We start from the raw sequence: 13,828 nt of genomic DNA on the forward strand, positions 1-13,828 counted from the left end.
GTTGCTCTTTCTCTCTCTCTCTCCCTCCTGTTAGGCAAAGAGCCATGACATCTTCTACATATGGTTGACCAAGCTCTGTGCCCATCGTGTATATAGGAAAAATGAGGCGATGAGTGTCCATCATGGCGTCCTTCACGCTCTCTCACTGAGCCCGAGCACCCTGCCAGCCATGGCCACTCTCGCCCAGACAAACAGAGGAATGGTGAATAAATGCTTTATTCTTCCCCTTGGGGAAATTTAGATATGTGCCAAATTTACAAGAGGTCATCGCTAGTCTTTTAAATAACTTATTGATCAATCACTCAAATTACTTTTTTCGATTACTAATCAATTGCTTTGTTTACTTTTTTTCTTCATTTAGTTATTAATGCTTTTCTGACCAGCTGTCAAAAATTCAGGTTTAAGACTATATAAAATGGATATTTGCAGGTGAAATCTTGGATTTGAGAATCTGTGACCAGCAAATGTTTAGTATTTTTAATCCATTGTCAAAATTGTAACTGATGAATTAATCGATTGTGTAATTGACAAACAATTGCAGCATTTGAGAATGGTTTCTTGTTTATAAGCAAAAGAATTTGAGTGTCATTTTTCTGTCATTGGTTTTAATTGGACTTTAACTGTGATATGTTTGATTGTCCAGCCTACTTACTATGCCAGCTCAGCAACATTGTACAATCCAGAGATGGGAAGCCCCGCTCCTGCTGTCGCCCCTAACCCAGGGGTGACCAGCAAGGTGTCCGCGTGGCTGCAGCAGACCCAGAACATCGATGCAACCTCCAATGGTGCGAAGCGTCTGTAAACTTGAGCTACATAGTGAAGCCTTAGTTCATATTTTATCATATTTAATAGTGACAGACTCCATACATGTATTGTTACATAAACATATAAACACGTTGTCTTGATTGATTTTTACTGTCTTGATAGGAACCGATGCAAAACCTTTTGGCACATTCTTTAAAATCACTAAACTGTGACCTTTGACTCTCTGTTTGTCAGACCTGGCTCGCTGTCAGGCTGAGCTGACAGAACTGGCTCAGCTCATCCAGCGACTCCATTGGCTGGAAGGTGGGCTGCCGATCACTAACACAGACCTGGAGATGCGAATCAGCATGCAGGTGAATACGCCCAAGTCTGGTAACAACTGAATTTGTGACTCTTTTTAAATTGTATTTCACTGGACAAATACCAGTGGCCTCAGATAGTTTGTTTAATGCAAGCTAATTAGTTGTATAGCTTTTATAAATCAACTGGAATAATGTTGATTTGAATAAGTTAATGTGACACCCAGGGGATGCAGATATTCTTTATTTTTATTATCTCGTGGAAAACATTTGAAGTATAGTATTAACAGATAAATATCGGTCTGCAAACACATGCAGCAATAGAAAGATTTTATGTTTTTAGAGAGAAGCTATAACCCTGTTGGCCTCTGTTTTAGAATCTCTCTCTGGAGAAACCCAAGAAGAAGACAGTGAAAGGGTTTGGTCACTCCAGGACTTTGTCCCGTGTCGAAGCCATGGGGGGAATGGTAGGACTGACTTTAGCTTTGTATGCAGTGATGCTAATCATTCAAAAAATAAAAAAATATATAAAATAGTTGCATCAACAAGTTGAATCCTTTAGTTCAATATTATACCATTCCTTCTCTTTTCTGTCTTGTTTTCTCCAGTTCACTTCCAGCCACCTGAGTTCCAACGGAAACACTGGTTCGGGGACGTCTGTGAAGTCAGTCCCTGAATACGTCTACTCTCAGCTGTCCAACCCTCAGGTCACTTCACCTGAGGCCAAGAAGCTTCAACAGGACATCTGCACTACTTCACACAGGGGTACAGCCCTGTTATTAATTATTTGTGAATTCTATAAGTTATTAATGTAAGCAAAACATAGTTTAGTCAAAACATTCAAGATAACACTATGTTCTGGTTACTGTTTGAATAAAATGAGTACTTTATTGTGTTTTTTTGACATTTCATAATCTAAAGTGAATTTTAGAGTGAATATCCACTACTCTGCAAAGTGTCTTGAATACAGGTAGCATCATGTGTTCATGAACTGGATTTTGTCTTTGTAATTCATAAAGTTTCTGTCTGTTGTGTTGCAGTTCATTCTTCTCTCAAGTCCATTTATGAGGTTTTGACCTTGGAGAGAGAGAGACTGAGGCAGGCCTGGACCAGCCCGGAACTGAGGCATAACGCCTCAGAGCAGCTAGCTACACTGTGCAGCACGCTGTCAGAGGTAACGCACACATAAACACACAGAGCATAGCTGGGCTACATAGAAACAAAAATCAAAGCGATCCTTGTTCTTCCTGAAGCTGGAAATCAGATGACAACAAATACTGTGACTACTGTATCTTTCCCTCTTTTTCTCTCCATCCCCACTGTCCCAAACCTTTTCTTCCCAAGTTAAAAAGCTAATTATTCGCACAAAATATTAGTATCGGTCTGCAAAAAGACAATGGAGGCCAAGCCCTAGCTGTCTGTTGGTGAGGTGCTGTGTAAAACTGTTAAGCAGGTTTGGGCTGTTTCTAGGCAGGACGGGCACAAGTTATCACATGTGTGTCCTGAAGGAACACACCTTAAGTCTTTCTCACCCTATTTCCGCACACACAAAGGCACAAAAACATGGTTGTTGTCACACTGAAACTGAGCAATCTTGTTAGTCAACGGCCTTGCTAACTCCTGCTATCAAACTGATGGCGCTCAGTAACCTTTCTTGTTTGGTGATGCACGAGGTTCTTCTAAGCTGCTTGCTTGTTTTCTGTTCATGCTGCATGTGACTGTATTTTCAACCATCAGTTGCCATGACTTTGGGCTTTATTTTGTTGTTGGTTGTCTGGCAGCTGCTGTCACTCTGTTCTCACTGTGAGCAACACAAGCATCATCATAATCATCAAGTTGATTAATTATTGTTAATAATTCCTGTACTGAGAAGAGAGTAGAAATAAATACCTCTAATATGACAACTGTGGAACCTGTGGATTGGGTGATTTTGAAAGGGGCACATTCAGCGTGGCTTTAGAGAAGTTTTGTCAAGTTTGAGGAAATTATCCTGGGGTCCGTTCCAAATGGGAGGTTTAACAAACTGAGTCTAACCCTGATATCTGAGATGCTTTACCATGAGATGGGAAAATCTGAGTTTTCGGTTCCAGAACAGCTGATTTGAGTTGGTTCCATCAACTCGGAGTAGGTTCACTCAGGGTTACGCACATGCACAACCACTATAAAAAGGCAGTATGAATGGAGCCATGATTCTACGATTCACCATGGTAACAACCACAATCAAACGGGTCGGCGGAAATGCTGCTGCAAAAGAGAGAGAGAATTGGTGTGGGAGAAAATTGCTGCTTGAGTCAATGCGTACGCATTAACAGTGTATTAATTTCATACATACAGTGGCTTTACTATTACAGTATGATCCATACACACCAATAAAGAAAACTGCCGTTTGCAAAAAACGTAATGCGATACGAAGAATCTGCTTGGATGTTAAAGCCTGTCCACGATGGTTGATGTTAGTGATAGGACGGATAAGGTATCTACATATCTAATGGAATTTGAATAAAAAAAAAAAAAAAAAATACCTCTCAAATCAGTTATGTGGAAATGAAAATACATCTGTAGTCGGGACTCAATACCGACGTAAACTATGTGAATTAATACAGCTTTTTCATCAACGGAATCGTCGACAAAAGGACATGACATGTTTGAGAAAAAAACGTTTTATAGTCTGCATAACATAAACGATACGTTTTTTTATTCATGCAGATAACAAACTGCATTAAAATGCGCCTGATACAGACTGAATGAATGAGGAAATGAGTTTCTCCTCCCTCGGAGAATGAGAGAAACTCAAGTTTTTTTTTTTCCCCGTTTCTCTCGAGGTTTCTTGATTTAAAAACCTGCTCCCGACCAGGTTAGGTTCACAGACTCAGTTACCATAGTAACTGATTCTGAGGTTAAGTTACTTCTCTTTCTGAAATTGAAAACCCAGAGTTTCCCTCATCTCAGGGTTAACCAACTCAGTTTTCACTAAACCTGCTTTCTGGAATGGGCCTCTGATTTCCTGTTGGTTATTTCAGCTTGGAGACAAAAACAATTTAAATTGCAAGCTTGCACAGAACTTTGGGGGGTGTGTAGTTTAAAAGACTTGTTTAGCAGGAAGGTTGAATGGAAAAAAAAAAACACACCATTGAGTTGCATTATGGGAAGTGCGGATGTGTATGGAGCCAGTGTTTTCTGAGCATGAACCATATAAGTGACTTAAAGGTCAACATATCTGCAGCTCTGCTGCGTAATATCTGACCATTTTAAGTCGTGCACACCCAACTTTATGGAAGTGAAATACTGGAGTGCCCCCTAAAAAGACCTAATTAACAGTTGGTGGCGAACTAAGTTTACCTACTAAATATTCAAAAAGTCAGTACCAGCGCAGGAAAAAAGCCCCTAATTGAGCTATTTAAATGCAATAATAGCTGTAGACAATACCATAGATGCAGTTTTGCCCTCTGGCCCTGCTTAACAGTTGGACAACAGAGACACATTGAAGAAACTCTACATGCTGTGTGAGTTCCCTTGAGTATGCGGGTCATTCTAACCATTTATGTTTGATCTTCTGTGTTTCCACTTCATGTGTCTTGCATGGCTGGTCTGTTCCTGTATATGTGTGCATGTCCATGCATGTGTGTTTAGCTTGACATACAGTCACGTCTGACCAAAGTCCACTCGCTTTCCCTGTCCTCTGACTCTGAGGAATCCTTCTGCACCGTCCAACCTGACCAGGTGTGTACTGTACGTTGTGTGTGAAAGACTGTCTTTTTGTGCCTGTCGATTTCATTATCTTGCGGTCACTCATTTGCATTCATTTCCATCTCTCGTATGAAATTCGTTAAACATTGTATAGAAAATGTTGATTCTCCCAGAACCTAGCTTGGTGAAGTGATTCTTCCCTCAAGAAGTGGACTGAAGTAAATCCAAATGAATGACAGTATCTTGTGGTTGGTGTGGCTCAGGTTGGTCACTTCATGTGGTTCAGGCAGTTGTACCCAAAAGCTGAACAGTGCGTGTAGATATTTTGTGTATGTAACATGCGTTGCATGTTTCTTGTCTGTCTGATACTCCACATGCCTGTTTGTTATGGGACAGTAGGTAACTTTTATCAAAATAACTTTAATAATAACTTACAAACTTTTTTGTTTAAATGGGTGTGCTACTTTTCATATAGCCAGGGCACAATCTGGCAAGAAGTGATAACGACCGGCGAGGGCGGAGTATAGCTCTTAAATGAAGGGGAACAAAACGTAACCGGCGGGAGCAGGCATCACCTTAAAGAAAGCATGGATCGGTCAAAGTGATCAAGGTTTATTGTCATTTATCGTTGACGAGATAATGATGCCCAGTGTTTCCCCTATAATTGTACAAGCCTAGCGAACCGGCAGGCCAACTGGAACCACCACCATGCCAGAACAATTTTTATTTTAATTTTTCGCCAAAATTAACGCCACATTAGAATTGGGTTTTCCGTGTATTCATTCTGCAGAGACCAGTGCCGTTTGTACATGAATGAGGCAACTCTCTGTGGTTAGTTCACGTTTGTAACGGCTAGATAATCAAGTGTGTTATCTAATCCGTTAAACATTTTAACACGCTTACAAACCAGCGCGGTAGTGGACGACATGCTAACGTACTGATGGCTTTGATGTGTTTTTTGCTGAGCTGGGCAGGGTTAGAGAATAGTTGGTCAAAACAGATTGGAGTTGGTGTTTTGCCTTCATGGTTCTCATGTTTTGTGGAGTGAGCACTGCGACTAACTCTGTACCAAAAAATAAAATGCTACATTGCTTTTAAGGAAATAATGTGAGTAACAGGTGAACAAGCTTTAAAAGTGAGTATTTTCTGTTTTCAATAAGTGCTGTGTGGTGGATCCAATTCATGCCAATGTGAAAAATGGTTTATGTGAATTTTGAAAAGTAACTGATAAATATGAAAAAACTTTTAATGGGTTTAATTTGGTGTGGTGGTAGCAGCTCAGATTTGTTGTTTATCTCCGGGCACGGTGAAAACTTGGAAATGCTATTTGGAGCACTAGGGGGAGGCAGAGGAGCATGCTTTTTCACATATCCATCTCGTGTTACACGTGGATATAGTGACAGTTTCAGCAAATATAACAAAGTTATGTTTTATTAAATGTACCTACTGAACCTTTTAATGGTCTGGCTCAAACTTTCACACCATACAAACTGTTCATTGGAAAAATGAATATATAGTTTGAAGCACAAATTCTTCTCTGCGATCCTCCACAGAAGACACCATCTAGAGGTCGTCCGTGTCATCGCGCGCCCTCAGTGGCAGAATCTATGGCAGAGTATTTTGATGCCAATGAGGTGATTGTGTGCGAGAGCTCATCAGAGGCAGAGGCTTCGGATGAGTCGGGCCTGAGTGACATCACCACCACCAGCAACTCTGAGCCTGAAGAGGGACACAGTGAGTGTACCTACCATCCAGTAGTATTTAGACCACACTGCCCAACCACCTCTTAAAATAACAGACTTTCTCCTTTCTCCTCCTTAGCCACTGCCACCCTCAACTACCGGGCCAGTCTGAACAATGCTCCTGACAAACCCAGCCCAGTGCCTACTAATACTGGTAACACCACCATTATGTTGTCTCATTCATATTGTTAATGAGGAGTATGATGTATGATCAATTTAATCTAATTTAACCAATCGCGATGTCACTATGTGCAATTACATAACTGCAAAAAATGTGCAATTCAAATACACAGTGTGCTTTGCGTGTGACACTCTGTGTGCACTGCAGTCTCCACGTTGTCACACCCTTCACTTTACCAATAGTATTTACAACAGATGAAGCAGCCGTGTTTTAAGAAGCTTGGTGTTTTTTTATTGTTTACCGTTATCTCCCTTTACATATCTCTTTTTCTTCTTGCTTTTCCCTCACACAGCCGCCACGCTAATCTCGGACACGCTAACAGATTCCTCTCTAGGGTTGGGCATCGAGAACAGACTCCTACTTGGAATCGTTTCAAAAATTACGATTCCATGGGAATCGTTTCTGTATTGGAATCGTTTGGAATTGTTTGGATGATTTGGTTTCAAATCTGATCATGGGTTCCACATTTAACATGCGCAAGTTTTGGTTTCCGTAGCGGCCAGGTGCTTGTTGTGTGCAGCCGTGGAGCACAGCAAGTGGTGCTCTAGTGTGGCTTTATTTTACATTGAAAAAGCCCCGTCAAACTGCAACCCACCTTTTGAATCAAAATAAAACTTTCCTCTTATTTGTGAAATAAACATGTGACCCGTTTCAACTCCACCACTCAAAGAACCGGAATCGAAAGGAGGAATTGGAATCAGAATCGTTAAAATCTAAACGATGCCCAACCCTACTTCTCTCCCTTCTTGCTTTACCAATTACTTACTGACCTCACTCACTTAACGCACCTGCCAATCTTACTCTCACTTACGCTACCATCGTAACAACATCCACAAAAGAGATTCTGTTTAGGCAGTAGCGAGTGTCTTGTATATGGTTGTGTGAGTATCAAAAGTGTAGAGGGTTTCAGAGCATGCGGACTTTAAAAGAGGCTGTACGAAGTATATTTTGTAACATAATCACTAGGTATTATATTACACCCATCTTAATCATTAGTTTATAAGGTCATACAAATGTATTTTAATAAGAATTTGTATTTTCAAATTCTATTTATTTTATTTGTACGTAGGGCAAAGCAACAATGTCTATATTGAAAATATTTTTTTGTTTAATTTTGTGAAACATTATTTTAAAATATTTATTACATTTTTTGTTCATTTATACATAATACCATTATATTGCAGTCACAATCACAGTATTGTAAATTGCAAGATGACTTTTTCTCAAAATCTTGCAGCCCTATTAATGAATGCAGTGATGTCTCCTGCGTGGTTACCAGTCTAGGCTCTTCGGTACTGATTTTAGACCGGAGATACAAGACGCTGCTTCCTGATAGCACAGTGAGAGGAAGGTGCACAGCTTTTTCTCTGGTTGTTCTGACCCGATTCTTAGTGATTTACAGAGTTTACTGATGGACAAAAAGCTTAACTTGTTGCTAAAGTAAAAGTTTATTAAAATTTGTTAATTTATTTTTAATTGTAAATTTTAGAAGAAAAACATTTAAGTCAACATATTTGGTATGAATGTGTAACTGTGTGAATGTGTTCAGGGCGTTCCTGCAAAAGAGAGGCTGCCTCTCAGTGAACCTCCCCTGAATAAAGAGGTTAAATGAAAATACAATCGAATTGATAGGGTTTAGAAAAGTTATGTGTAATTATGGTCGCTGTCTTCCACTGGACATAAGATCTGTAGACACACAGCTCATCTTTACAAAGCAGCTCAATAAAGAAACGCATGTTTAATCATGCCTTCGTTATATTTCCATAATGTTTCTGTTTAATGGATGTCATGTTAATACGTCTATTTTTATTTTATTTAAGCTTTACTTGTATTAATTTACGTTGCTGTGATCCAGGTCGTCGCACTGCCATCCCTGCCCCAGCAATAGACAACAGCCACATTGGCATCATGACCATCCTTTACAACAACATCGGTAAGGACCTGTCCAGAGTTTCCATGCCAATCGCTCTCAATGAGCCAGTTTCTTTGCTGCAGAGACTGAGTGAAGAGCTGGAGTACTCTGAGGTGCTGGACATTGCCAACCGCACTGATGATCCATATGAGAGAATGGTGAGATTCCTAACCAGCTCGAGTTGTATATTTGCATTCAGTGGCAAGCTCATTTATAAAAAGAAAAAACAACAAAAAAACTGTGTATATTTCCAGGTTTACTTGGCAGCATTCTCCATCTCTGGATATGCCTGGGCTTCCTGGAGGTATCGCAACAAACCCTTCAACCCTGTTCTGGGAGAAACTTATGAGAATCACAGAGAAGACCGAGGCTTCCGCTACATCAGTGAGCAGGTAACCAGCAGAGAAGGATATAGAAATATGCTGTTCAAATCCCTATATCGGCGTTTCTAACATCCTGTAATGTTACATTATATGTTGTTCTTTCAGGTCAGCCATCACCCACCCATCTCTGCCTGCCACGCAGAGTCAGAAAACTTCACTTTCTGGCAAGGTAGGAGCTGCGTGCTTAAAGAGGAGTACTGGATCGACCTGTATTGTATGAGTGGAGTCAAACCTAATGCTCTTTGTCTTTCTTAGATCAGAGATGGAAATATAAGTTTTGGGGGAAGTCGGTGGAGATCCTCTCTTCTGGACTGGTCAATGTTACCCTGCCTAAGTAATTTCCTGCTTCATTTAACACCAATCGCACAATGCAACAGATAACCGCTGGATGTACAACAGTAGTATGAACTAGTAACTTCTAGTTGAATTGTGTACAGCTGCTTATACAATACAGAACGTAACGTTCAATACCAAGCAAAACCTACAGTAAACTGATCATGTTGAGAAACAATTGTCTGCTGTATTCCAATCAAGTGGCATCGAGGTTGTACTCTAATTTGTGTAGACCAGTTAATTCATATTGTTATCTAACTTAATGGCAAACCTATCAGAAAAGTGAGGTTAAATATTATTGCATCAATTTTGTGTGTGTATAGGTATGGTGATCACTATGAATGGAACAAGGCAGTGACATGTATCCACAACGTGCTGAGTCCAGACCGCTCGTTGGAGCACTATGGTGAGATACTCATCAAAAACACAAAGAGCGACATCTGCACCTGCAAGGTCACCTTCGTAAAGGTCAGTGTGTACACACACACACACACACACACACACACACACACACACACACACACACACACACACACACACACACACACACACACACACACAGTACACACAGCCACCCTGACCCTTTCCTCCCCATATTCCAGTCTCGCTACTGGAGCTCAGACAACAGTAAGAACGAGGTGCAGGGTGTGGTTCTGGACCGGGCTGGAGAGGTGGTTCATCGTTTTGGAGGCCTGTGGCATGAGGGCATTTTCTGTGATACCCTGTCTACACCAAAGTGCATCTGGAAGCCCAGTGAGTAACATCTCCTCCAGTCTGAGCATTGGAAAAGTCCTTGAAAGCCCAGACAAATTCAGGATGGTGCCATAATACGATTTAGTATACGCTGACTTTCAACCTGAGCCCCCACTGACTGACTATAAAATCACGTAGTGTTGTAAGATACTAAAAGGATTTGGGTGAATTTCAATGGCAAATGCATGGTTTGCAAATGTAAAGTTGTTGTTGACCACAAATCCTACTCTGAGGATTTGTTTCTGTACATTTTTCCACATTTTCTAATGTCCCAAGTCTTGATATGCATGATGTCACTTCCTGTTTAGATGTGCAGCCTGAAAACCACGCCCAGTTTTACGGCTTCTCACGATACGCCATAGAACTAAACGAACTGACGCCTGGCCTGAAAGAAGTCCTCCCTTATACAGATACACGCTTTAGACCAGACCAGAGGTACAAACATAGTGTTTATTCATTTGAATGGAAACATTTGTTATTGTACTTATTTTAGCCCAAACATCATCCATGTTGACCAGTTGTTGAATCCCTGCCTCTTTTCTCTCCATCAGGCTCCTGGAGGAGGGGCACGTAGCAGAAGCGGAGAAAAAGAAGGAAGAGATAGAGGAGAAGCAGAGGGAGAGGAGGAAGGAGATGGCCAAGAGAGGGGAGGAGCACATCCCCAGGTTCTTCAGGTGAGCTCCTCTACTTTTACACATTTATACACAACCAGGTGTTGCCTCAGCGCTAGTCACGATCAAGGGAAGTTCATACCAGGATAAAGCCTGATATCCCCTCTTTGCGCTCTGTGTGTTGCTGTTGTCAAAATCCCATCACTATGGGAATCGGCGTCGTCAAACTTCGAGCCAGCAAGCTACATGCTAAAAATGTGAAGTTTTGAAGAAAAGTTGGATGTGCAACAAGGCATGTGTGTCAGCTGGTAAGAGCGATCACCTACCAGTCGGAAAGGTTGGTGGTTCAATCCCTGGCCTTGCAGTTCCATGCCGAAGTGTCCTTGTACAAGACGCTCCAAATTGCTCACGATGTGTAAATTAGGGCTGTTGGAACGAATTCCAAAAGTCAAATATAATTCGAATAGTAAAAAAATCAGTACTCTTCGAATGTTGAAATTACTATTTGAATGATTTTCTTTTTTATAAATGCTTATGTTATCAATAGTTGGCTTGTTCTGGTTTCCTAACTTCGTTGCAAGTGTAGCTGGGAGCCTCATGGAGACTGATAGTAAACGGAGAGCGGCGTGCTAGAAATGCAATGCGCCGTGACGTAGATCCCTTTCGAGGCCAGGCTGATGTTCGAAGTCTCTCTAGTGGACAGAACGTGTAACAACCACATGCTGATAGTGGCATTGACGATGCATAAGCCTGAGTAGTGTAGTACATATTTATAACCGGCTGATTATGAGCATTTAATATTAGAATATTATTTGAATATCAAAAAAATAACAAATTAAATCTGAATGGTATTATAGAGGAAGACTGACAGCTCTAGTGTGAAAGTTTAAACATTTGAGCAGGTGTGTGTGTGTGTTGTGTGTGTGTGTGTGTGTGTGTGTGTGTGTGTGTGTGTGTGTGTGTGTGTGTGTGTGTGTGTGTGTGTGTGTGTGTGTGTGTGTGTGTGTGTGTGTGTGTGTGTGTGTGTGTGTGTGTGTGTGTGTGTGTGTCCTGTACAATGTTAAAGCGCTTTGAGTAGTTAAGACCAGAAAAGCGCTATATAAATACAGTCCATTTACATGCCTGCTTGGTTCTGTCAGTGAATGATTGCTTACAATTAATGTTTATGGCATTAATTATCTAAATGGGAATTTTTGGGACCGATTGGTGTGGCTTGCTGTGGACAAACGCACATGGCGATACACTGCTAACAGCAAATTATGTTTAACCATGTATCGAGCTAATTTAAATAGTTCACAATACTGTATTGTGTCAACAGTTAACTTCATTTAATATTGTAAATGGCGTTTTCTTTTGCGAGGTGCAAATGTTCCACCAAAACAAGTTCCTTCCTGAGACTATTTAGCAAAGGCACCGTCGTAGGGCCGCCCAAGAAGATTGTGATTGATTTAAAGAAATGGAAACAACCACAGTGTTGTATTTTTTTTTTTTTTTTTTTTTTTTTTTTTTTTTTTTCTCCTATCCCAGAATGTATCTGTGGTGTAGCCATACCTAACTCCACAGCACTGTTGAGGTCTGGCAATGCAAGACTACCTCACCTTTAAACTATAATATTTTACAATTTGTTTTTATATTTTCCAAAATGTGGAGCTACTCATTTTTAAAATATTGGTTACAAACTGTTTTCTTTTGTTCATTATCTCAGTAAATCTGTGGATGAGGCTGGCAGAGAGGTGTGGCTGTCCAATAAAACCTACTGGAAGCTCCGCAAAGACCCAGGCTTCGCCAAGACTGAACACCTGGACCTGTGGTAGAACATGGCACTTGGCTTAATGCTGAAAAATGAAACTTTCCTGGTGCAAAACACATTGTAATATGATGAAGATGAATAATGCACCCTTCAATTAGTAAAAATGATTAGTTTTACCCATGTTAGTCCAGGAACCTATGCAGGAGTTAAAGTTAACAAAGATCCAGAGGTCTGCTGGTACCAGAGGAGTATGGCATTTGAAGGGACAAATGAACCTCTCATTGGTTTTTTTTTTTGTGCCATGCAGAGGTGAAGTGCCACTATGGAACAAATGAAGACGGATTTAGACAAAGCCTGATGTCCTCCCAGCCTTTGGCCTACCTCTTACTATGATGGAGACCTTTTAATATAATCATTCATGATTCAAATCTTAACTTGAAATCCAGTTTTTGAAACTAATCACAGCCCTTAAGAAAATAGTTTCTGTCAGGGAGAGGGCCCTCTCTGTAGGTTTAGTGTTTTGTGTCCTATTAGTGGGACAAATGTCAGATATGTTATTCTTTTTGTTAGTTTTAATGTCGATATTAATGTCTTTAGTAGTTTTAATTTTTATGACCGTTGTGATGAGTTCAGAAATCAATATTTTCAGAAGCTTGCTTCCTGTGGAGGGATCCAGAAAACTGAGGGCTGACCTTGTCCTTGTGGGGTGCATTACAGGTGAACTGGTGCTGTTCGGCTTTGTTTCTCAGTGGGTCTTACTGTATAAAACTTGTAAACTTGCTGTGTATTATATTTTCTGATGTTTAATCTTGACACCTTGGTGATACATAGTTTTTCTAGTTTCTTTTGCTGATGAAATCCAGCAGTCCTGTTAGCCTAGTCTTCTTCTCCTCTGGCCTGTATGATTTGTTGATGTCCAGAATGAGCAGACGGACGAGGATCGCGCCTCTTGGAACTTTATGCTCTCAGTTGATGCAATGAAGTGTTTTTATTGATGTTTCAACAATGGATTTTAATAAGAGAGATTACTGTAAACACCAAACACCAAACAAAGTTTTGTTTCAAATAAAAGGTACCATAATCGATGCTCCTTTTTCTTTTGCCTCTTTTTCAACAGACAGTTTACATAATAGGTTTGCTGAGAAGTGCAATGGATTTCTGCTCAAAATATTCCTGACCATATTTATTTTTAAGTAGTTTCAGTGTACAGGAGAAGATACTTCAAAAGACAATGTAATACATTTCCTCATTTAAAATTCTTTCAAGAGATGAAAAATAATTCAAGTGGAATAACAATATTTGGTGCCGGCGGCGTTTCTATCAATTCAGGAGGTTCGGGGTTTAGCATGGACCCATTTAAAGGTGCTTTAAATGCTACTTTGTGGTAATGTCTGAAGTTCCACCATGGACTC

The 13,828-nt window shown here is 40.4% G+C and overlaps 1 protein-coding gene across 7 annotated transcripts in view; it reads left to right on the forward strand.

Moving 5' to 3' along the window:
• Window positions 1-13,502, forward strand: part of LOC120574894 (oxysterol-binding protein-related protein 3-like) — a 30,327-nt gene extending 16,825 nt beyond the window's left edge. For 5 of the 7 annotated variants that reach the window (XM_039825398.1, XM_039825402.1, XM_039825400.1 and 2 more), the window contains 18 exons: window positions 35-202; window positions 644-785; window positions 1,000-1,118; window positions 1,442-1,531; window positions 1,673-1,829; window positions 2,105-2,238; window positions 4,695-4,784; window positions 6,305-6,485; window positions 6,573-6,647; window positions 8,530-8,744; window positions 8,841-8,978; window positions 9,075-9,138; window positions 9,225-9,303; window positions 9,626-9,770; window positions 9,905-10,055; window positions 10,364-10,490; window positions 10,607-10,729; window positions 12,372-13,502. In XM_039825398.1, coding sequence (XP_039681332.1) covers window positions 35-202; window positions 644-785; window positions 1,000-1,118; window positions 1,442-1,531; window positions 1,673-1,829; window positions 2,105-2,238; window positions 4,695-4,784; window positions 6,305-6,485; window positions 6,573-6,647; window positions 8,530-8,744; window positions 8,841-8,978; window positions 9,075-9,138; window positions 9,225-9,303; window positions 9,626-9,770; window positions 9,905-10,055; window positions 10,364-10,490; window positions 10,607-10,729; window positions 12,372-12,480 — 2,307 coding nt within the window. In that variant the 3' untranslated portion in view covers window positions 12,481-13,502. The remainder of the gene's footprint in view (window positions 1-34; window positions 203-643; window positions 786-999; window positions 1,119-1,441; window positions 1,532-1,672; window positions 1,830-2,104; window positions 2,239-4,694; window positions 4,785-6,304; window positions 6,486-6,572; window positions 6,648-8,529; window positions 8,745-8,840; window positions 8,979-9,074; window positions 9,139-9,224; window positions 9,304-9,625; window positions 9,771-9,904; window positions 10,056-10,363; window positions 10,491-10,606; window positions 10,730-12,371) is intronic. The other 2 variants (XM_039825403.1, XM_039825404.1) reach the window with 2 other exon arrangements.
• The last annotated feature ends 326 nt before the right edge of the window (window positions 13,503-13,828 follow it).

The sequence above is a fragment of the Perca fluviatilis genome, chromosome 15 (assembly GCF_010015445.1).
Source record: "Perca fluviatilis chromosome 15, GENO_Pfluv_1.0, whole genome shotgun sequence".
Classification (NCBI taxonomy): domain Eukaryota; kingdom Metazoa; phylum Chordata; class Actinopteri; order Perciformes; family Percidae; genus Perca; species Perca fluviatilis.